Source organism: Lepisosteus platostomus, chromosome 9, assembly GCF_059453375.1.
Source record: "Lepisosteus platostomus isolate fLepPlt1 chromosome 9, fLepPlt1.hap1, whole genome shotgun sequence".
Lineage (NCBI taxonomy): Eukaryota > Metazoa > Chordata > Actinopteri > Semionotiformes > Lepisosteidae > Lepisosteus > Lepisosteus platostomus.
This window is the reverse complement of record NC_142619.1, coordinates 41,695,031-41,719,816: the sequence shown is the minus strand read 5'-3', so window position 1 is coordinate 41,719,816 and position 24,786 is coordinate 41,695,031. Positions and strand designations below refer to the sequence as shown.

General features: G+C 35.5%; 1 protein-coding gene across 3 annotated transcripts in view; it reads right to left on the bottom strand.

Annotated features, from left to right (window-relative positions):
* cerk (ceramide kinase) overlaps positions 1-24,786 on the bottom strand; it is a 45,738-nt gene that overhangs the window by 5,744 nt on the left and 15,208 nt on the right. For all 3 annotated transcript variants that reach the window (XM_088645046.1, XM_088645044.1, XM_088645045.1), the window contains 10 exons: positions 20,445-20,579; positions 20,016-20,138; positions 19,177-19,302; positions 17,362-17,428; positions 16,566-16,711; positions 11,748-11,822; positions 10,250-10,402; positions 9,582-9,687; positions 8,845-8,927; positions 4,479-4,684 (listed from right to left, as the gene is read on the bottom strand). In XM_088645046.1, coding sequence (XP_088501172.1) covers positions 4,479-4,684; positions 8,845-8,927; positions 9,582-9,687; positions 10,250-10,402; positions 11,748-11,822; positions 16,566-16,711; positions 17,362-17,428; positions 19,177-19,302; positions 20,016-20,138; positions 20,445-20,579 — 1,220 coding nt within the window. The remainder of the gene's footprint in view (positions 1-4,478; positions 4,685-8,844; positions 8,928-9,581; positions 9,688-10,249; positions 10,403-11,747; positions 11,823-16,565; positions 16,712-17,361; positions 17,429-19,176; positions 19,303-20,015; positions 20,139-20,444; positions 20,580-24,786) is intronic.

Here is a 24,786-nt window from a genome sequence, read left to right as displayed (position 1 = left end):
TATCCGTTATATGTTTTGTTCCTTTTTCATTAAGGGTATGAAAATACCTGGAGGGCACTATATATCCAAAAAATTGTGGCAGTGTTCATTTCTGTCCACATAGCGGTTATCACATCTAAAACAGCTAAGTAAAAGTTTTTAGTATGTTATCCTTAAGTGTATCACACAATCTACTGTTTCAAAGACTGTAAAGACAAGGCCTATTATTTCCCTTAGAATTAAGTGGCATTAAGTATTTCAAAAAATCTTTGTGTCTGGACCAAACAGCCTGTTGACCATCACAGGAAAGTAGCAAAAGCGACCTCTCGCGGTGGTCAGCCAAATGATGATCTAATGGTCTTTGCATGTGAGCAAGTAAGGGAGATGAGCTTATCTTTCAGATAAGAATCTTTCCCAGGACAGTCCAGATCCATTACCATTACCCATTTAAGATGGATGTCCACTGCTGGTGCCAGCATGTCTGGCAGATGGACATAGGCACATCTGGAGAGAATCCTAAAAGTCACAGGGCATGGTCAATCATCCAACAAGATGACCAACCAATCTAAGACCTGATGGGTGTGGTAACCCATTCCACCTCATAGCTTCTTGACCAATCGCCAACCGCATTTTCCCCAGTCAAAAAGCAGTGCATCACCTCCAACTCAGCTGCCCTCCTCTCTCCGCTGAACCAACTGGGCTGACAACAGAATCATGTGCCTGACACACTTGTCTGAACTTTGGGACTTTTTCCTGAAGCACCGAGTTAGGGGAAAAACCCATACGTAAAGACAGAATTCTGCCCGAGGTCTATCCTGCAGCAGGACCTTGAGACCAGCTAGCTACCACCGTGTGTCTGCTTCAGTACCAGAGCAATACCATTGGACTTTGTCGACACACCTGAATAGAATATTATTCAGCAGTAGCCGCTACTCTGGGAGCAAACAGAGTTTCTCTCCTTTTCATGTGACTTGCCCTGACTGAGCAGTCACCACACTATGCACAGGCTATGGCCCAGTTCAACTCAATGCTAAGCGGATAATCCATTTAGGGAATCGACTGTCAGCACAGTTCTTACAGAAGGATCCTTCTCTCTCTCCCCCTCCAATACTTTGAACTACCTCAGGACTGGAGTGGCACTGAGCCAGCAGAGCATTAATTGGATAGCGCTGCAATGGACCAAGTCAGCGGTCGTAGATGAGTGTAATTCAATATTCACCCTCTCAAGAATAAAACTGTTATATTAACACATTAACATCAATTTAATTCATTTAAGTAGCCATAGTGACTTAAGAGTGCCTGTTGAATATTTTAAAGAGACTGGTGAGGACTCTAGTGTAACCAATGGTATACTAACATAATATCCCTGTTTTTATGTATCCTTTCTGTATCAGCTTGATATTCTGAATATTTTATGTACACTTGTCTCTATGCTTCAATAAATGTATTCCATGTGTTGTAAATCCTTGTGAAGACTCCTTGTTGTTCTGCCGATTGCCTAATAGGCAAAGTAAAACTCACACAACTTACTGTTATGACTAAATATTGTGCTAGTAAATTCACAAAACCCCTACAAGACCAATGGAAAAATATCACCCCAAAAAAACATCCTAATACATGTGTGAATCATTTTTTTCCATTTCCATTCTAAGTAAAACAAACTTTGTGTACCAAGATCAAGGACGATTTGTATAACATACAACTATGGCAAAGAATATAGCATTTCTAATTGGTCAGTCACATGCATGAACAACTTTGTTTCATACGCATTATGACCAATGTCCTTATCCGTCTTATATTGCGAAAAAAGCGGTCAGCAATTTTTCAAAGCATACATCAATCATATTATGTGTGTTTTACTTATGTTATTATGAACCTTAACAAACCCATGGCAAACACTAGTACATCAAACTGAGATATACAGATGCCATTCAAAATGCACAGTACAAACCAGTACTGCGGACATCTACGCGTGTGCCACCGCGCCATACCACGGTACGTGATTGTCTGGCCAAAATGACCGACGGGCACACGTGGTGTATTGGTCAGTAGTGAAAATATTTAGTCATTTAATCTCTTTACTGTGCACATTTTAATCCGCTTAGTATTGAATATTTATATGAAATTTTACCACTAAAGGGAAATTTTAGTAGCTGAGCATAAACAGAATAGGAGCATAACGCATCTGAAGGTCATAAACGATATTAATTTTGGAACATAAACATATTATGTAAACTGTATATTGCTGGTATTGGTATTTTAAAGAAGAAATACACACCAGTATTCCATTTCTCCCCAAACATTTTAAGCATCAAAGTCCTACATGTGGTTATTTCAAAATGTTTTTACATGCTCCTTCTGCCCATATTACTGTACATTTATATACTTTGTGAAAATTGATCGTTTTAACCTTTTCTGCGAATACGCTAGTTATCGGATTAAACAAAAGCATACTTTTAGAATTGGATTAATAGGGAATATAATATGGATTCGTGCAAAAAACCCATATATCACCATAGGAAGCATAACAGCGTATCCTCCAATTACCCAGACTGTAAACATGGGAATAAAGCTTTGTTTGATTTCTGAAACCCTTTCTTTATGTCCTGTTTTCATTCAGGTAAGGGTCAACTATATACCCATATATAGTAATATATAATATATATATAAGCATAGAGACTATATAGAATATGGATTAATACAGCAGGAACGTTCCTATTCTTTACTCAGCAGCCATGGTGTTCAAACCATTTTTTTTTACACAGAAGAGTGACAGCTTCGCGTTGTGAATTTGTTTTTCCGTGTTTAAAAAGAAAGTGGAATACAGTAATACTACCTGCTATATAGATACATATTTTTAGATATTTAGATCCTTAAATTAATATTCCCTATTATAAAACGGATAATTCCGGTCCTGAAATCTGATTGGCTGACAATATTCTCTGATATACGCACACCCCGGAATTTTGACTTCATTGTGTGATAAAGAAATTTTAAAGACTACTTCTTAGCGTAGATAAAAAGCTTGGATTCTCATGTATCTGATATCTTTTTCTGCTGTCTTTGTTGCGCTCTTGAAGATCCTTGTGATATTTTGAGCTCTTGTTGAATAAGTGTCGCATAGTTTAAATCATTTTCATTCTTATAAATTATGAAACGCTCAGTTAAAAGCAAGGGAGATTGTCTGTTATAGTGGACAGAAAAACGAGAGTTCGCTGCGGCATTACAGGAAACCCGATTTTAACAACAAATCGCTGGCGTTATATCCTAGAAAGCACTGAGACCAGGACCAGTAGGAGCGCTCCCGCAGCGAAAAAGAAAATGCCTGATGAACTAGGGATTGGACAGTTTTTCAGTGCTTGTACGATTGATGGAAATGTTCAAATAAATGTGCTAAAGACTTACTTTATATGATTGGAAATGAATGTGTGATCGGATCAACGAAATGCTGTGGTATTACTTTTTGTCAATGAAAAAATAAAGTATTTTCGTTTACAAAGACGGTTACAAAGAATGTGGACCAGAGTTATACTTTGAGTTTACAGCTTGTCCAAGGTCATTCATTATTAATACTATTAGTAATATCTTCGGTAAAGACTTTGATGCATAAAATATTTCTGCATAATTAAAATATTTATGATAAAGGTAGGTTGTGTACTTTTGCCCAACTGAACAATAAAAAATTTCATAAAATATACCAACTTTTTAATGAATGATGATTAACATGCTGTAATACACAGTTTAAATTTAAAAGCTCAAATGCTGTACATGAGAGGTTAAGCTTTATTAGCTCCTCCAGGTGGTTTTACAAGGTGATTCCGGATACTATCAACATAATCGAATTTGCATATGGTAAATGACGCGTTATACCGCGTTTTGATGCGACACGCCCAATGCGTTATACCGCAGCGTACCCCGCTTGTTTTGAATGGCTGCATCTGTATTTTTGGAATTCTGCTGACATGGGCTCTGGCAATTCCACTCCATTCTGATCATCCAATTGAACTGAGATTTTGAGGGAAACGTAGGCTCATGCTTACGGGGCTCAAGGTGGATAACCATAACCAGGTGTATTTGGAACCATGATATCCACTGATCAAGCACAAAGATATGGTAGCAAAAGTCAGTGTCATTTACACTCTAGGTTCTTATTAGATTCTATGGAGGAAATGAAGATCTTGTTGGAAATTAGATCATTGCACATTTGTATGTTATTCAGTCACTTGCACAGGTTACTGAAATCAAGTGAAGTCTAAATATCACACTCCAAAATTATGATATTTCGTTTCAATTTAATGAAACATTCCACACATGAAAACGCACACAAAATAGATATTAGCATTGTACATATGCTGGGAACTGACGGCAAATAAGGAACTGGTCCAATATACCACTTTTACGTAAACGGTGCAATAGTCAATACTTCAGGCATCACTGTTTATGCAAATGTTAAGTGGATAAAAAATACCTTATTAACTATTCATGTAATCTACTGGTACCTGATCATCTTTACTGGTATGTCGAAGGAGGTGTCGAAGGAAGTTCAGTCTGGAACATTTGCGGACAAGTATGATGTCTGTTGTCCCATCTGCTAGGTGTGCTGCCGGGGAAAGACCTTTTGGGCTGCGTGGACAAGCACAGCTCATACTGGCAGCATTGATGGCAAGAAACTTCCCCTTGACAACTTTCCATTCTCTTTCATCTTCTAAAATACACAAATACAAGAAGGTTATCCATGCTTAAGTTCACACACTTCTTTATAGTTATGAGGTTTGCAGATCATCTTTAACAAGACTGTTGAGAAAATAAATATCTTCACAAGTCTTCTTTAAATGAAAATGGTGTTTAATACTGATTACACAAAACCATTTAAGCAATTTTGTCTTAAGAATTGTGCTCTCTTAAGGGTTAAATCACACTGAAATGACGTAAAGACCTATTATTGAAATAAAGTCATTCTGGAGTTTAAAAATGTAGGATACTGCTGTTATAAATTAAAGATATCTGGCATTTCCTATGCAATTTAACACTTTTGCACAATCATTTAAGTAAGATATAAAATGTTAGAATTCAAGTCAGTAATTAAATTAAGGAACTGTGATGTATTAATGTTATTTGTAGTAATATATTTAAACACAAACATATGATATGCTACTACTGCAGATTTGGTATGGTCTCCAATGATGCTAACAGGCTCTGGGAGTTCATCTTCTACATAAATAAAGACCAGCTGAACACAGATAAGGACTCCCAAGAAAAATGTTCATTGTGATTGGTCAAAGAATCTACTCAATAACGTTTGTCTAGTAATTGGCCAAGCTTTCACAGGATCTACAGTATGCATAATACTCATTATTGATATACTGGTTTTTAAGTATGAAATACTTTGGACTAATTAATTTTCTATGAACTCCTTAAGTACAAACAAGTATTCATACAACTCATACTCAATTCTAACCAGAATAGGCACCAGAACCTCTTCTTGACAGGATATAATTATGGCTCTAGATTCCAGACCAGAAGGACCAAATTCTAAGCTGGATGCTGCTTTTGTACACTTGAGCAAGGCACTCTAATTGCTGCAGTAAATTCCCTGCCTTATAAATGGGTACTCTACTGGTCACCTTTGTAACTGAGAATTTATTCTTAATAGATTCTCGACATACTGTAAACTATCAAAAAATGAAGATGTAGCTAGCTTGGGTGCCCAGCTTCCCTCCTCTTGAGGGACCAGGGATTGAACCCTAGGATGGAAAATTATGTGCCAGTTAAACTGAACCTTGTCCACATGTTTTTGTGAAATTGAGTATCCAGGGAAAACTTGCATGTTTACATGTTCAATCTTTGTGCAAGTTATATACAGACAGATAATGGAATAAAACCAGAACCCTAAAGCTGTGAGGCAGTAGTGCTAAATAACTTGACACCATGCCACAGTTTTTGTTTTCTTACATCATCATCATATTATTATTATTATTATTATTAACAACATAGGGCATAGTCTAGCGATATTTCTGAGGTGAAAAAAAAGATGTTTTGACAATATGCTGCACATGTTGGTCGAATGTTAAGCCAGAATCAAATATCACTCCAAGGTTTTTCAACGTAGACTCAAGCACAAGTACAGAACCATCACAGATAAAGATACAGATGGGGATACAGGATTGGCTTTACAAAGTTGCTGTGGGGTGCAAATAAGCATGACTTCAGTCTTGTCACAGTAAAGATTAAGGAAATTTGAGTCTTCAAAAGTTTTTCTGTCAGAGATGCAATTAGATAGAATAGAGACAGCCACATCACTGTCACGTTTGGTACGGATGTATATTTGAGTATCATCAGCATAGAAATGATAATTGAGGCCATGTGATCTAAAAAGCTGACCAAGTGGAAACATGGAAATGCTGAAGAGCAAGGGGCCCAGTATTGAGCCCTGAGGAACACCAGTCCTAACAAGACCAATGGGATCTAAAATAGATGTGGTGGGTTTCATGTGTGTAACTAGTTTATTGAGGGATGCTGAGTCAAGAAGAGAGAATCTGGAGAGAAAGGAACCAGTTGGATAAGGAGGGAGGAGGTATGGAAATGATATGCGTAATGGAGAGAATGTGATGCCGGATGTTGTCGGTCTCGGAGGTGAAGAAATCTAAGAATGTGTTGCAAAGTTGCAATGAGGCAGGTAATATTGTGGGGCGGTTTGGCTTTAGTAACCGTTTGATGGTGGAGAAAAGATGTGGTTGTTATGGTAATTTTCAATGATGTGAGAGAAGTAGGTTGATCTAGCAGATTCTATTGTAACCTTATATTCAGACAAGTTATCTCACCAAGCCTGATAATTTCCATTTATGCCACCTACGCTCAAGTTTGCTCAACATACACAATTAGACAGGACTGGCTACCCTGCACCCTAAAAATATTAAAAGTGCAGTAAAAACAAATAACATTCATGGTGAAAACAAAGAATGAATATAAATTCAATTATATTTTATATAAAATATGCCAACAAAAATGCACTTCTGAATGTCAGCTTTGAATGTTAATGCAGAGTCATTCTAATTTTTTTAAAAAGGGAAACACCTATTCAAATATCTAGTCTTCAATGGTACAGAAGTGCTCAGAAATAACCAATAACCCATAAATAAGACAATAGCAAATTATCAGCAAACAAATTATGCTGATAAAATAAGACATACTATACATATAATTCGGAGTATCACCCAATTATTCCCTACATTAAATTCTCTATGCTAATTGAACAAGATCCTAGAGGATCACTTATATTAACGCAAAATATAGTATGCAATACTTCAGAAAATAGGGCCTGTTCATTTTCCATTAGTAATCAATATATTAAGTGTTAAATTGCCAGTCACTGGAAGATATTTGTATTTTATTACTGTGTGCATTCTTCCATTCCATTACAGCAGAAAAGGAGATGTTCATTCAGATAAAAAAATCAGGGTTTATTTTAACTTTTCTTTGACTGAGGTCCCCTATGGACATTTAGGAAATGATGAGAAAGCATTCTAATAGACCACAAAAAATCAGATGCCTAGCTGTAAATAAAAGTGAGAATAGAATTAACTGTTTTCACTAGAAATACTGTATATATGGGTTACATACGATCAATATTCACACTTCCCATACTCAACACTTCCAGAAAAGTCTGGATAAGATTATATATCCCATACTTACACATGCAAAAAACAAAAACGTACCCTCTAATGTTTTATTTTCTCTTTTGAGAGCTTAAAATGTTTGCAATTTTATGAAATTCCTGGATTACTTTAATGCTTTTTCACAATATAGCTGAACAATACAATACTGCTAAGACAAGTATGGTTACACTGTTTAACTTGTATGTTCTTAAACTTATATCCATTTTGATCATATTGCCGTCTTTAATAACCTCACATGGAACTAATAATGCTAACAGTATACAGTAGCTATTCCTTCTTTTCGGCTTATTGTGCAGCTTATCCAACCTCTTATTCTTACGCAGTAATTATCCCATCTTGCTTCACTTACTGTATTGGATTGAATTGTTTAAATAATCCCATATGCATTTTTTCACTGCAATTTATTAAACTTCAGGAAAAGGTTTAAATAGAAGTTACATTGGACAATGGTGAAAAATTGTTTTCTTCCTCTTTGCTGTACTTCATCCTGTTTGCAGGATGTGTAAGATTAGGTAGTTTGGGTCCTAAAAATGTTTCTCCTGAAACATGCTTGTGCTGCTGTGAGTTTTTGCATTTAATGTCATTTTAGCAGATGAAAGAAACATGAATAATCAATTTCAGCTTTGCTATGAACTATGAAGCAGAAAAGTTGTGAAACATTTAATCAGAAACATTTTCTTTAATCAGAATCTATTAATACTACTTTGGAAAACTTTGATACAGAAAACAACCTAAGGTAATCAACGAAAAACAATGGATTTCTACCTCTTGAAAATTATATCATTAGCAGGCTTGCAGTACCAGGAATTTAGGGTCTCCCTCTAAGTGGGATCCTTCTGCATGTGCTTTAGTTTAAAAGAACTGTGTTTTACCTAAGAAGCCTCAGAGGCATATTTATAGTAGTACTGTCTTAAATAAGTCTCTTCTGAGTGATGAAAGTCATGTTTCTCACGTGCCCGGGCTGTGCATCAAAAATATTATTGGTGCTTGTGTCAGGGTCTTTCCGAATGACGAGCACTGATACGAAATGTTGTGTTCGGCTTTTTCCAACACTAGACACTTGTCAAAATAACACTGAATTGAAGCATTTTTTTCCACAGGATCATTTTAAACATTACAGCAATTTCATATTTACTGGAGGCTGATTTTGTGCTGATGTTTCATTAGGCTATTAAACTTGTTTTCTTACCATTTTCACTAACACCCCCCTCAACACTTTCATCCCGTATTTCTTCAGAGAACAGTTGTCCATTATGCTGGCAGACATAGCACCTGAGGGAAAATAAAGTTAATGTTGCTTCCTTTCCATTAGGAACATTTTATTAAATGGAGAAAAAAAACCATACACAATCATTTTGGCATGAACAGAAGTAGCCTATTTTCCCAAAGATTAAAGCACAAACATTACAGGCAATATCAAACAGAATAGGTATCTCTCTATATTCAGCACTCTTTAATGTAACATTATTACCAAAAAATTAAAAATGAGCACATAGAAGAAATGTTTTGATAATGGCACAACACTAGAGACAGCATAAAGATACATCACAGAATTATAGAAGAAAGATGCGTTACTATACAAACTGATTTTGGTGGAGACCCTGAGTATTTGGCAAGGTGAACACAAAGCTCAGAAAATCCCAATATAAATTCCACTGTCAAGACCATGTAATGCAGCGCGCCTATATCAAGCTGCATCACAAAGAGAACCATGTTTTACTTAAGAAGCCTCACAAGTATATTTACAGTAGAACTGATTTAAATAAGTCTCTTCTGAGCGATGACATGTTTATGTGGCAGGTCTCTGCCTGTTTTTTAACTTGTACTTTTCAAGTTATGGTCACAATAGTACAGCATTGTAGCAATCACTCCTCTACTGATGAAGCATAATTAATCCTAGGATAGAAATACGTTAATATTATTTACCCTGATCTGCACTTGGTTTTGTCTCTTGGGTTTCCCAAGATATCAGTGGCTGGTTGAAAGGATACTGTTCCTTCATAGTAGTGATGAGATAGAAATGTCTTGATACCTAATAAATAACAGCAATACAAAATACAAACAGCTGATTTAATCAGTGGTGTAGTGGACACAACATAACAAAGGAATATATTTACAACATATGAAACATAAAACATAGGAAAATTAACAAATGAGAGTAAGCCATTTTGTCTATTGATCCATTTTCATTAGCTAGAAGCTAAATGATTCAAAGATCTCATCTAGAATTATTTTGAAAGAAGCCACAGTACTGACTTCAACAACTGGGCAAAGTATTTTGTCAAATATTCCCACAACGCTTTTTATACAAAGTGCCTCCTGCTCTTGTTTTTTTCACTTGGGTCCTCTAATCTGTTTTTTACTACTGACACTGAATTTGTTCAGATAAATCTCAAAAGAATCAAAACAATTTAGAACAGCTTGTTTTTTTACAACTGCTTCAGCATAGCCAATTGCATTCCTCAAATCTCAGCTACAATTCCCATAACCACGGGAGAATGAGTGAAGTGAAGGCAGAATCCTTTAACCCACCTACCTTCGAGCCATTCATTCTTTAATGTTTCACAAGTGCATTTTTCCATAAAAACAATTACCTGAAAAATCGTATCTAGCTGGACCCATCCATCGTTTCTTTTCACTGTCAGCCAGTATATCTCCATAAAACCCATAACCTAGTAGGGATACTGAGTACTTCAGAAATGTGTCATTATGGTGCACTGAACAGACATCCAAGGCCTGAGAATCACCTAAAAGGATATTTAATAAAACTAATATTAGAATATAAACATACATAAGCACAGAATCTAATAAGCCATGTAATCTGTGGAAAGCAGCAGGGGCTTCCCCAATGAAACATATTGAGATAAAGAATATAATAAATGTGAATATTCCTACACAACAGCAAATTAAACACCTCAGCAATATTTAAAATAATTTAAAAAAACACATAAAGAAGGTTTTTTCATATTTAAAAAGTGGAGTGTATTTTGCAAGACAGAAGATTTACTCATACAGTATACTACAGAAAAAAAAATGTAAGTCTGTGCATTTTCTAAATGTAAATAAAACAATGTAGCAGCAGAGGAGTAGCACAGTGGTATGGAATAGTGCCAATGCCTCCATGCTTTTGGTTCCCGGGTTCTGTGCAACCTGAAGTGCCTTCTGTGCGGAAACTCCTGTTTCTTTCCCTGTGGTTGTGCAAGTTTTTCCTAGGGTGTTCTGATTTCTGCCAATATTCCATCCAGAGACAACCGACCAGCTTAACTAGCAACTCTAAAGATGTCCCCTGTACGTATGTATGTGTGTGTGTTAAGTTCATGTATTTTGCGATAGACTAGTGCCCTATCTAAGGTGTACTCCGACACGCTCTCATGGTCTACTGGATAAGGCTCCAACACAATGCAACCCTCTATTGGGCGGTGCGGTGGCTCTGTAGCAAAGGATCTGTGTTTGTGGCTGTCGTCCGTTCGTATCCCGTGGCCGGCAGAGGAATCCTACTTCGTTGGGCCCCTGAGTAAGCCCCTTAACCCCAACTGCTCCAGGGACGCAGTATAAATGGCTGACCCTGTGCTCTGACCCCAAGCTTCTCTCCCTATCTGTCTCTCTCATGGAGAGTAACTTGGGGTATGGGAAAAAAGACAAATTCCTAATACTAGAAACTGTATATGGCCAATAAAGTGATCTTATCTTAATAGAATGAATGATCACTGAAAATTGATATTCACACCAATGTTAGATGTGTACTAAAAGGTACTTCATTATCAACAATTATTAAAAGAATAAAGTTAAACTTTGTTGCTATAGTTACGTTGTAGGCCAGATAAAGTATTACATTTTATTTAATTTAAAACACTTACCAAATACGTAGAACACAGTAGACCATAGAACAGCAAAATAAAAAGTATTTTGTAGGACTACATCCTCGTACATCATGAGCATTATCTCACAGATTAAAAATAGAGCATTAATTCATTCATGCAGAAAAATATACTTTTACCAGAATCAGATTAAAGAAAATTAGAAACTGGTTATTCATTGCGCTTTGTCTCATTTTTGTACCATACATAATTACTTTACAATTTACCTACTCACCCACAATAATATGTAAGGCTGAAGTCACTGGGTCATTAATGCCAATCGTTGCATAGCAAATGCAGTCTGTTGAGCCTAGTTTAAAAGGAGAGATTTATAGTTTTAGTCTGATAAAACACAAGAAGGATGGATTTTTAAAATCATACTGAAACTTAAATCATAAGCTTAAGACAGACAATCCAAAATAAACTTTAACAGGATAGAAATATATCATAATTTACTTTAAACTGTTACACAATCTTATTGCAACAGAATCAAAATATTAAAACAAAATTTAAAAAAATAAGATTAGAATAATGTTTCCATAAATTTGAAATGATTACTGTTTCCCTTACCAGGTCTGTTTGCTTGTAAAAAATATAGCACATCTTGTAAAAGGGGAACTGCAGTCCCAATTTCTCCAGACCTGTTATTCCATTTTGTTAACAAAATAAATTCATTGACAGTATAGAAAAAGTTTACAAATTTTGAATTAAGCACAAAATGGTGAACTTTGTCAAAGTACAGTAAGTCGCCATGCTGTAGCAAACTCCTTGTCTCGCCCTGGGCAAGAGCGAGAGTTTGCGCAAATTGGGACATGATGCGGCCCTTCCTGCTCACTAGTCACCGTAATGACTAATGTAACTTGATGCACGAGTGAATAAGTACCGGTTGTGCAGCTGACATTTTACTGCAGAAATGTTCCAATGTGATCTGCATGCACAGTTAACAAGTAGTATTTGTAGGCAAAACTATCTGGAAGTCAAGAGCAATATTTCTATTTGATTAAAAGAGATGTATTCACAAGCCTGCTTGTTTACAATGTAATAAAGCTGCTTCACCAGACGTTTTGTCGCCTGGATTTGAATCGTAGAATATGGCGCTGCGCATACCTGAAATTCCATCCATTTTGTGATGTAAATCGTTTTTTTTTCAAGTTACTGTGTATATTTTGCTTTTATTATGGTTTGAAATGCACTCAATGCCGATTCTTTCCAACCCAGAAATATAAAAAACGTTCCCCTTTAATTTTAAAATTTGAATCTCCCTCCTATTGTCTTGATAGATGCAAAAACTCGTCAGTAAAAATCACTAAGTGGATTATCATTATAAACATGAGAATCTGTGATTTACTTAACCACACTTCATCCTCCAAAAACATTTATTTTTCTATGATAAAATATTATAATAGTTTTTGTATTTTGTGTCTTGTGTTAGTTTCTGTAACAAATATTTGTCTTGTAGGCTAGTGCCTATTTCTTAACCACTCATTTGTTCATGGATGTTTGAAGATGTTATACGACCTTGCTTGGTGGTTGCTGACTCAAGTGTGTATGTATGTGATTTGTTTTGTGTATGGAAAACGTATTGATAACACCCTTGTTTTTTTTAACAATACATTTATATATTCTTCACTTAGAGTAATTCAGTCCTTTTTCGGAGTGAAGAAACCTCAATCCATGAGAGTTCTATGTTGGCTCAGTAGGTTAAGACTTTGAATTTGATCAAGTTTACTGTGACAGTCGGCTAGTAAAATACAAAGCATAAATGGCATAGAAAGAAAAGTGATAACACTTGAACAGCTACAGCAAAACATCAATAATACACCACAGTGTTGATCAGGAGTCCTTGCTCACCCATTAATCGCTGAGCTGCAGCTCTTTCAACCTAATCACCTTTAATGATAGGAAAGAAGTTATTTACCTTTTCATATGTCCTGTTTTAAAGTAGATAAGATGGTGTTGTTCTATTACAAAGCAGCCAACAGATTACTTTAGATTAAACCTTCAATACATTTAGAGAGTTCCTATCCATCACTGGATGCCTGGAGCTCAGGTTGAGCTCTACTGCCAGGACATGCCTGTTTCATATCACTGTGACAAGGATTCCTCAAACAGTAGTGCACAACTGGAGGAGTGCCACCAGGGAAGGATAAGTGTTACTCGGCCACGGTCCTTTGGTTTATCAAGAAACAGACCACTGCGACTTGGCACTGCAAGCCTGCAGGCACTCAGCATCCATCAATCATAATGCTCCTACAATTGCTCTTAACTGTTCTGAAAAGCAAAGAGGACCTTGCAATGTGTCATAAGATGAATGGCTAGGATAAGTGGACATGTCAGAGGATCATATTCTCCCCATGCAAAACATGAATCGCTGTTGGAAAGCAGTCTTACACTACCAGCACTTCCAGTTGTGGTGGGAATGTAATAAAGGTCTCTCAAAATATTTCAGTAATCTTTACAGCCTTGTCTGGGAAGTTAACCAAAATATATATATATATTTTAGATAGAAAAACAGTTTACATTTCTATTCTAGAATCCTTATGCAGATTCAAAAAAACATTATTTCCATCTAAAACTGCCCATTATACCAACACCTCCTGTTACAAATTAATTGTCCAGTTCTCCAAATTTAGCATCAATTTGGAGTTTGCTGATTTTCTGGCAGTGCTCTTTTATCTACCCTCGACACCTTTGCTCCTTTAAAAACTCGAATCATCTCCTTCTCTTGCCCTGCCCCCTGGTACAATGACCACCTGCGATCCATGAAGGCAGCCTCTCACAAACTTGAGCGTAGGTGCATAACCACCTCATGACAAACAACCTTTTCGAACCTCTCCAATCTGGCTTCCGTCAACTGCCCTGATCTTCTAATAGCTTCTGATTCTGGTTCTCTTTCTATACTCATCCTTCTTGATCTCAGTGCTGCTTTTGACACTGTTGACCATAACATCTTACTTTCTCGTCTTGAGACTGTCTTTGGAGTTTCTGACACTGCTCTCAAATGGTTCAAATCTTACCTCACTGATCACTGTCACTTTGTCTCTCTTAATGGGTACAGGTCTGAAATTGGTCTTGTTAAGTCTGGTGTTCCTCAGGGCTCAATACTGGGCCCGTTGCTCTTCACTATTTACATGTTCCCACTTGGTCAGCTTTTAAGATAACATGGCCTCAGCTTTCATTTTTATGCTGACGATACTCAAATATACATCCATACCAAACCTGACACTGATGTGACTGTCTCTATTCTATCTAATTGCATCTCTGACATAAAAAATTGGATGACTCAAAACTTCCTTCATCTTAACTGCAACAAGACTGAAGTCATGCTTATTGGGACCCCCCCATCAACTTCGTAAAACCAGTCTTGTAACCCTATCTGTAGATGGTTCTATACTTTAGCTTCAATCAAAATTGAAAAACCTCGGGGTGATATTCGATTCTGGGTTAACATTCGACCCACATGTGCAGCATACTGTCAAAACATCTTTTTTTGACCTTAGAAATATCACTAGACTATGCCCTATGCTATCACTAACCATGGCTGAAAAGCTGACCAACACATTTGTGTTATCTTGAATTGACTACTGCAATGCTCTACTCGCTGGGGTATCTAAATCTACTCTGAACAAACTGCAGTATGTCCAAAATTCAGCAGTCAGAATCCTGACCAGATCTAGTGCAAGTGTTCACATTACTCCTATCCTGGAGTCCTTGCACTGGCTTCCAGTCAAATTCCGTGTAGATTCCGTGTAATCCTCATGCTCACCTATAAGGCTCTGCATGGGTTGGCACCTCAGTACCTGTCTGAACTATTATTGCCCTACTCCTCACCTCGCAACCTTCGCTCTTCTAATTCTGCTCTCCTTACTGTCCCCAAAGCCCGCCTACATTGTATGGGTGACAGGGCCTTCTCCCGTTATGCCCCCAAGCTCTGGAACTCTCTCCCAAAGGATATCAGAGAGTCACCTTCTCTAAACTCCTTCAAATCCAGACCCAAAACCCTCTTCTTCAGAGAAATCTTTACTTAACTGGTTCCATTCCTCAACCCTCTGCTTTTCTTAGTGCCACCATCCACAGTCTCCTCTATATATTGTAATTGTATTTTATCTTGTGTATTCTTCTTATTTATTATTGTTGTCATCCTATAAAGCGCTTTGAGAAGACACCTTTAAAGGCGCTATATAAAATAAAGTTTATCAATGTACTGAGCACACAAATAATATTGGACAAGATGGCTGCTTAACCACTGTTCTCAAGTCCTGATCTTTGTTATATGGATTAAATAGAAATGTGACAGATTTCATGAACAACTAAAGTCACTTCCAATAAATCTCACAAACTGATGTGTCAATTAATTATGCTACCTATAAAAGGATATGAAACAAGGTGAAACAATGCCTCTTTATCCTTTGAAAATGCTTTGGTTAAGTAACAACAAACTTGGGAGGTATCATTCTAGTTGTGGTAAAGTTAATGTTTGGCAAAACGGAATGAATTAAAATAGCCACATGTCCAAAATTTTGTTTGCAAAATTTAAACCATCTTGGTAATTGCCAAACTGACTGAACAGAAATTTGCCTGGTTTCATTATACCTCACAGGGTGCAGTGATAGTTTTGGTTATCATCTTCTTGGCGCAATACACCTTGTACAGTACCACTAACTGCTCTTCAAAAAGTGTTTCCTTATTAATAATAAATAATAATAATAATAATAATAATAATAATAATAATAATAATAATAATAATTGCTTACATTTATATAGCGCTTTTCTGGACACTCCACTCAAAGCACTTTACAGGTAATGGGGACTCCCCTCCACCACCACCACCAATGTGCAGCATCCACCTGGATGGACTGCCAACAACAATTTGCAGGTTCCTGATCATTCTGGATTCACTTTAGTTTACTAAAAAATCACACTGGTATATTATGTGCACGGAGACTTGCTTGAAAACTGTTTGTAGTTTTCTTATTTACTTAAGTGTTGTTCCAGACTATCTCATGCTGAAAAGATAAGCAACATTTTAAAACAGTATTCATCAAAATCTTACCTGCTGGAATAATGCCAACCCTGAGGTTGCACTGCACCAGTTTTTCATGGGCACAGTTTTGGTCCACTCCTGAATCAGTCTGCGTCCGTGAAATTAAACCATGAATGACTTCGCTGAACATACCGTCACCTCCAACACAAACAATGCTGCAAAAAAAGCTCCTAGTGATTACATGTATCACAGATATAAGTGCATCTTTTTGAGCTACTGCTGCTTTTATTTTAAAGAAATACTTATTACAATATTACAACATTCACATAACATTAAAAGGTATTCCAATTCTTTACTGAAAATAATGCATAACTCTACTTGAAAAAGTAACAACTAGGAATCTAAACAGGATGCCACTAGAGGTCAAGGTCATAATAAAATTCATGAATGAGATTTAAACATGGATTGGTTGCTTATACAATTCTTACTGATTATGCCAGGAACTTTAAAAGCAACTGAACTTAGATAACATTAATTGAGAAGACTTCAAAATCAGCAGAAAATTTGTTAAAACATTTAGTTTTAATACAACTAAAAAAAACTCTTCCATCAATTTCCCTAAAACACTACATTATGCAATAAACTCCAATTCAATGTAATCGCCAAGCTTTGACACAATAGACCTTTCTTTAGAATGTTTAAAAAACTAAGAAGAGTCATTCACTTCAGCTACTCTCTGCATCCATCAGTTACCCGGTCTTTGGCCGTTGTTGATCGATTATGCATTTATTTATAATTTAAGAAATGGTTTTAATTAAGAATTATGGTACAATATTACAGATGTGATTCCTGGGTTAACACTCACCCATCATATTTCTTGAGGTCAGCTTCAGTTTTCAAATGGTCCCTGGCATGATTAGCACGTTCTGTAACTAAAGAAACAAATACACAATGCTTCATTTTTATCCTCGTGAAATGCAATATAAAGCCTTTTTCTTCAGTTTATGGAGAAATACGAAGACTACTAAAACTATTTCCATTCTCAGATTCTCTTTGTACTTTTCAGCACAAAATTAACTTTTACATCTATATAATAGTTGGTGTATCTGAGCCATTCATTTATGTGACATCTATAATAGCGGTCACATAAATTAATGACCCAGATACAATACAACATGCTTCAGAAAATTTACTACGGCATAGAATTTGGTTAAGAAATATAAATCCCGAAGCTTACATTTAAAAATAGAAGTATGCAAACTTCAATGCTAATGTCCTAGATGTATTTCAAGTACCACAGAAATAAAAGCAGAGCAATTAAAGAAGTTAATTGACCACAGGATCAACATTTTGCAATGGACTTGAACCCCACTGACAAACTGTGGTTTGAATTGAAGTGGGCAATCCATAAGCACAGACCGATGGATATTAAGGATCCAGAAAGATTTTGTATGGAAGAATGGTATAATGTCCCTCCCAATGTGTTTTCCAATCTCATTAAAAAAGGCTCTAGGCTGTTATATGCGCAAGGAGAGTGTATACAAAGTGCTGAAAACATGGGTGCCAATAATTGTGGCACTTTATTTTTTGTAAATTTATAATCTGAATTTTGAATATAATTTATAATGTGCAATATTGGTTGATTCCACTGAATCATTAAAGTCAAATATTCCATATTGGAAAATTACAATATAGCTAATTCACATTGAATGCACAAAAGCTCAATATATAAAATACCCACACACCCAAGAAAAACATAATAAAGTGAAATTCCCCACAGAAGGTTTTTTTTATTATTCAGGAATTCTGTAGAATTTAAAGTTAAATTTGGAGTGTATATGGTTACTACATTGAATATTCCATGACAAATAATGGTAGGCTGACACCTCCCTTTAATAAAGCACACACTGTTGAAGCTTGGTACATTCATGCATAAGGTCACGCTTCATCTACCAAATAGTCCTTGCTGACATTGAATTTCCACAAAACCTGTATTTATGGGTTGCATTTTCTGTCACCTAATTAAATTTTGTAGATAGTCATTCTCTTATGCACCATTTACCATGTTAAACTGCATATTATCAGCAATATAAAGCAATGAAAAATAGAACAGTAAAAATAATCTTTGTTGCCCATCTTGATCTCTAGAAAATGGCAAGTTAACTGCAATAACATTACCGGGAATTTACTTTTAAGAATATCACTCAAAAAATATTGTTCCCCACTAGTTCCACAGACTAAAGCCATACATAGTGGGAGTGAGTTGTACAAAAGGCCAGTCATTTAACAGATTATGTAATAAACATTTAAGGTAATGCCAAAGTTGTTAGAATATTTTAACTTTCATCATGAAATATAAAAGCCTATTGTGAGCTACTAGGGTACCTTGGTAATAAACCACCATTATCATGGCTGTTGTACTGGATTATGAAAAACCGATATTGCATACAGCCAACAGCTGCTTTAAAAGTACCATAAATAACCAATGCTGTTTGATTCACATGTTTATCGACCATCAAAGCTTTCATTATGGTATATTGTTGAAGGATTGAGCAATAAATTAAATCACATTCCCTAAACGTTCAGTTGCTTGGCTATTTGCCTGCCGAGATCAATTTATAGACCATAAACATTCATTGTATTATTTAAATGTTAATGTACAGTGCTGACATGAACTCACCAATCACATCTGTAGAAATGGAAGCAAGAGTGAAGAGCTGAACCACCTTCTGTTCATAAATCTGCTTTCCTTGTTGTTTGCCTCCATAGGGATTAATATATACAAGCAAGTGCTTTGGTCTACAAGCTGTTAAACAATTTGACACATTTGATTAAAATAAAGGATTATAGCACTATCATAAATTAATATAAAATAATGGGCAAGTACCACAACTTGATATTGATTTACAGACTTCCATAAGGACGTTTGTGAATATGCACAAATATATGAACACGAGACTGTGCTTTCTTGGTGATGCAGTGATTCCTTCATCCTCCCAGGCGAATAAAGGCATGTGGTGCTTTGGTGAAGGATGCAACTCCTCCCCAATCGGTGTGGTTCAAGACTGCATTTCCCGCAATCGAGCAGAGATGTGAAAAAATAACTCTGTATGTAAAAGCAGATGGCTATAACAAAGAAATTGGCAATTGTAGTTTAAAAATTTACACAATGCTATTTCTAAAAATATTTGTTGTGTACTTAATGCTGCCCAGCATATAAGCAGCAATGTATTATTAATGTATTCTATTAATTAATTAATACATCTACAGCTGACTATGTGGGCACTGAGGAAAGAATAACAAACACTCCCATTTCTTAAAAACAAGCACTCTTGCTCAATATACTTAATAGAAAATCAATTTTCAGATATTACCATGATTGGAAAAGCAAGATTTTCAAAAAGGGGAAAATATACCACAAATTCCATATTGCAGCAACATAAATAACTGTATGGATATAGAACAAATAAATGGAAATATAGGAAAAACAATCAATAACCAAGTTTTAAAAGAGCTTACTTTGTAACGAAAGTTGTTCCTTTATAGCTTGGACCCACTGCTGTCGGAGTAACCCATCATTGCAGAAGAATGTCACATTGCCACACCGCCAGCGGTGTTGCCTGGCCCTTTCCACATAAAATACTGGACACAAACACATAGAAAAGAGCAGATTACTCACAGTTTCAGAAACCTAGCACCCACACCCAGTTATGTCATTATATCACTCGCTCTTTTTAAGCATAACATTTATGAAAAAGTAATTTCACCCTAACTTCATATATAGTAATATTGTCCCTGTTCAAATGTGGATATCAACAGTCACTTCAGCTAGTCAAAGTTGCAGATTTGTATTAGGATTAATTCTTTAAAGCTGCAGCCTCAATTGTGTTTAGTTTATTTTTTTACACCTGCTTGTTTGGAAAGAAGTGAATTTTCTTTTTTTTGTACCTGTAAAAGCATATGGATATGTTTCCACTGTTTTCTGCGACATCTTCTGCCATTTTCCTTCATCTTTGGTTTGAATGTTGTCAACTTCAGTTTCTTGAACAGCAATAATTTCAGATACAGGCACACAATGGCTACCTTTATAGAATACAAATCACAATGAAAATGAAGTAAGAAATAGTCAGACTATCACACTAAATATTAATGATGATTTTTATTACACATTGAATATTCACATCTGAATATTATCTAAGAGAAAAAATGTTTAAAGATTTCTTTCAACAACTTTATTATTTCTTCAGTTTGAATGATAACCTTAAAAAATGCAGAATAGTTTTAACTGTGCAAGCTACTATATGATGTCTAAATTCTGTTTCTAAAACAAATGCACAGAAAATGGTCATAAAATTTTAAATATAAGGAGAGAATATATTTATATTTAAGTAATACTTATCAGCTTTCCTTAATTTATGAGAAATAAGTCAATTTGTTAATGAATCAATGAAGGGGCTAATAATAAAAAATGTCTGCCAGGAATATTACATGAAACTTTTTTTAAGTTTCAAGAACTGTTACTAGTTACTGTTACTAGTTACTATTTGAACAGAATTACCAACTGTATGACATCAGCTCTGGAGTCAATCATGAAATTGCTGCTGTCACACCAGTGCTAACCAAGCTACTTTTAACCCGAGATATTGTAGACTTATTCTAATTCTTTCTTGTTAAAAATTAATGAACATGTTGTAGCACAATAAAATAACATTTTTTAGTTTTACAGAGATTTCTAGCATCAAAACAGTCCTTATCAAGGCTGTTACTGATATTTTAATGGCTTCAGACTCGTGGGATCGTTCCATTTCAGTTTTATCAGATCTCAGTGACTCACTCAATACTGTGAACTATACTAAACTTCTTCCTCAGCTGGCAAGTACGCTTGGCATTTCTGTTACTGTCCTCAGTTGGTTTAGCTCATATCCCATTTACAGGAAAATATGAATATGATTGGTTTTCAAATACAGTATATAAAGGACAGATATACAACACACATACAGTACATATGTATACTCACAAAAACTTCCACTTTACCAATTTTTTTAAGTCATTGGTAATAATGCTAGCTTTATGCTAATTATAAGCAAATATATGTACAGTGTGATGGTAAACTGGATGCAATAAATTATTTGGCAATTGAGAAAGGATAAGACTGAGGTGAGGTTACTATGTTCTCCACATCAAATGTGACAATTTAAACCATCAAATCATGCTATTCAATAGTGGTCACACAGTGGTATGTGAAAATGAGAAAGGTTCAGATAATGTCTGATCACAGTTATCAATTTCTTTCATCTTAGGAACATTGCTGAATTACATTCTGTTCTTTTACTGTCTACTGAGAAGAAGCAAGTCCATCATTTTATTTCACAATGTGTTATTTGCCAGGTAGGAAAAGAAACCCCTACTTAGCATATTTAAAACTCAGCAGCTCAAGTTCTGACTAGGTCGCTTTTTAAAAAATGTAATGCCATTTTGAAATTCTTTCACTGGTTTTCGGGTGAATTTCTTACAGGCTTCAGATTTTGCTCTTGGTCTTTAAAGATCACAAAGGTAAACTGTTCTTACATTTATGATCTCCTGATAAAAGCACCCCTAGTGACAAGTTCCAACCTCTAATACTGGTATCCTTTTGTTTCATGTATCTGTAATGCTCAGTTCAGTCTTTTCTTACAATGCACTTAAAACTATGAAAATATCTTCACAATAAAATCAGGAATGTGAAGTGTCTTGTTTAAATTGGCATTCCTACAGATGTTATATATACATCTTGTTAATAGCATATTGATTCATTTTTTAATAAATACAGTATTTAAATCCTTCCCCTGAGCTTCTAGAGGACAACAGATCTTCATGAAAGGCCCTTTATAATGCATAAGTATTGCTTCTTCTACAAGACTCTTCAATTGCTTTGCCACATGAAGATTACTGTCCCCTTTGCCTGAAATTGTTCCCAAAAAGCTACTAAGAGACAGGCACTGTAATATAGAAGTCTAAAATACACCTTAATATATAATAATCTACAGTAACATATTGTTTGGATTAAGAGGTTGGTATATACTCTTTACCTAGTCAGTAGCATTACATCTTTTCCCATTAGAAAAGTTTTCAGATGAGAAATAATGACTAAGGTCCATCTGCTCAGCTCAACAATAGTACTGTAACAATTAAAAAGGAATATATACTTTTCCTAAAAAGGGCCAAATCATATATCCAAATTCTTCTCAGCGTTCATTTATAAACATTTCTTGAGTATTCCCAGAATTAAAAAATCTGACTAATATAATTATAAAGATTTGCAAAAAGCTCAGTATTAACATCAGTGTTGTACAGACTAAAGGAGAATACAGAAAAGGCAAGAATGTGTGTGACAACAACCTTTGACTTGTATTGTTTACTGCATGCGTCTTAGAAAACAGCTAGCAAGCACTAACTGAACAGTGGCCAAGGGGGAGTGATAAATTATTCCTCCACTATCTGACTGGCACAGCGAACAGTAGATCTGGACTGTCAACCTGAACGTTGCGCCTTTTTCCTGAGGGCACTCAGCAGTGCAAATCTCAGGGTACCCCGGAGGATATGAAGTGAAAGTTTCTTCAGGGAGAAAAAAAATACAGGGCTAAGACATTCATTCAAAATTAAAAATACTTGCATAAATCAATATACAGATTCTTTGAAAATATGAAGTGAGAGATCTTACAGAAGTCTCTTCACAGCAGTGCACAATTCTCCCTTTCCTTGAGAGCACAAAAATTCTAAAGTCCACTAAGATGTCATTAAGGAATGAGGTCTCAACAAGATGCTGCATCTGTGACATTGATCCTCTCCTTGCTATCTGCAGTGTTAATGTTTATAAAACAATTACAGGTTAGTGTGTAGGATGTCTTATTTTTGGTGGTTTCAGGAGAAACTGAAGAAATAGTCTGTTTCAGAAATAAACAGTATGTGCTTAGTGTCTTAAACTGTCCTTTAAATCAAAAAGGTTGATTTCCATTGGTTGAAATCCAATGCTGAAAATCTACTGAACAGCACTACATGGTAAAATCCACGGCTTACCGGGAACTAAAATATGTAATTAGCGTTATTTCAAGTCTGGAAATGACGTTCAAGCTACAACAGAAAAATTGCCTCTGCTAATCCAGGTGACAACAGATTGCTTGCATCAGCAAGTAAAAGGGCATAAGAAAGGATAGTTATGTAACAGGATTATATTGAAAACCGTGACTATATTTTACAGTGTGCCTAAGTATTTGTTATGCCACTGATTAAAATGGTATAAAAAAATAAATTAGCACCAGTTTTAAATGCAGTCTACAGGAGGGAAAAAAGTGATGATCAAATTTAAATCAAATTGAATATACATTTTATATACTGTTAAAAAAACTAAGACTACTCCAAGAACAGCCAAGAACTCACAATGGCGACAGCAAAGCGTCACGAAAAAAATATACAGCATTGTGTAAGCTCAATGGTTAGACCTCATGCAGTTAAAGCCTCAAAGGATATGCTACCAGATACTAATTTGTACTCTTAAATTTGCTTGAAGTGATTGTGAATGTCTCAATATATTTGATCAATTGAAATCAATGTTACATGCAAAGTATGTTTTTCTAATAATTGTAAATGTATACATGGTATTACACAAATATAAAACACAGGCCTATATTAGGTCAATATTGTTTTTAAGTACCAGCTATTTATCACAAATACAAATTGCTTGAATTGCTAAGCAAATATACTGTAACAGCTCAGACATTGCTGTCCCAATATGTCTGGAGGACAGTATTGATTTAAAGGCAAAGTTTTAACCAATTTCATAGCTTACTGTCTAAAAGACTATTTTACCATTAAATGTAATGAGAAGCAGATATTACAGGAATCTTACAATACAAATTAAAACAGATGAATTCATTAGCAATTTAATATATAAAACCAGATTAGGGTTTCAATTTAATTTTTTCCAAGGAGGAATTCCCCCTACACAGAGTAAAGGGGCAACTGCACTTCAGTGTATAAAATGCTTTATTTAGAGTCCGGTTCTGCACTGCAATTAAACTGCAGATCCCCTCTAGAGCAGCACTACTGAATTAAAACCTCTCTAGAAGTCTTAAAATGATTACACATTGATCAAAATACAATTGTTCAGTAAATATTTTTTAAATTACGTTAAAATCTGTTTTACATTCCAATTCACATTCCCAGGTGTTCCTTTAATTGAAATCAAAAAATGAGAAAACATATGAATATTTGTGATGAAAGAGCAAAGAGCTTTAACATTTCACTTATTAAT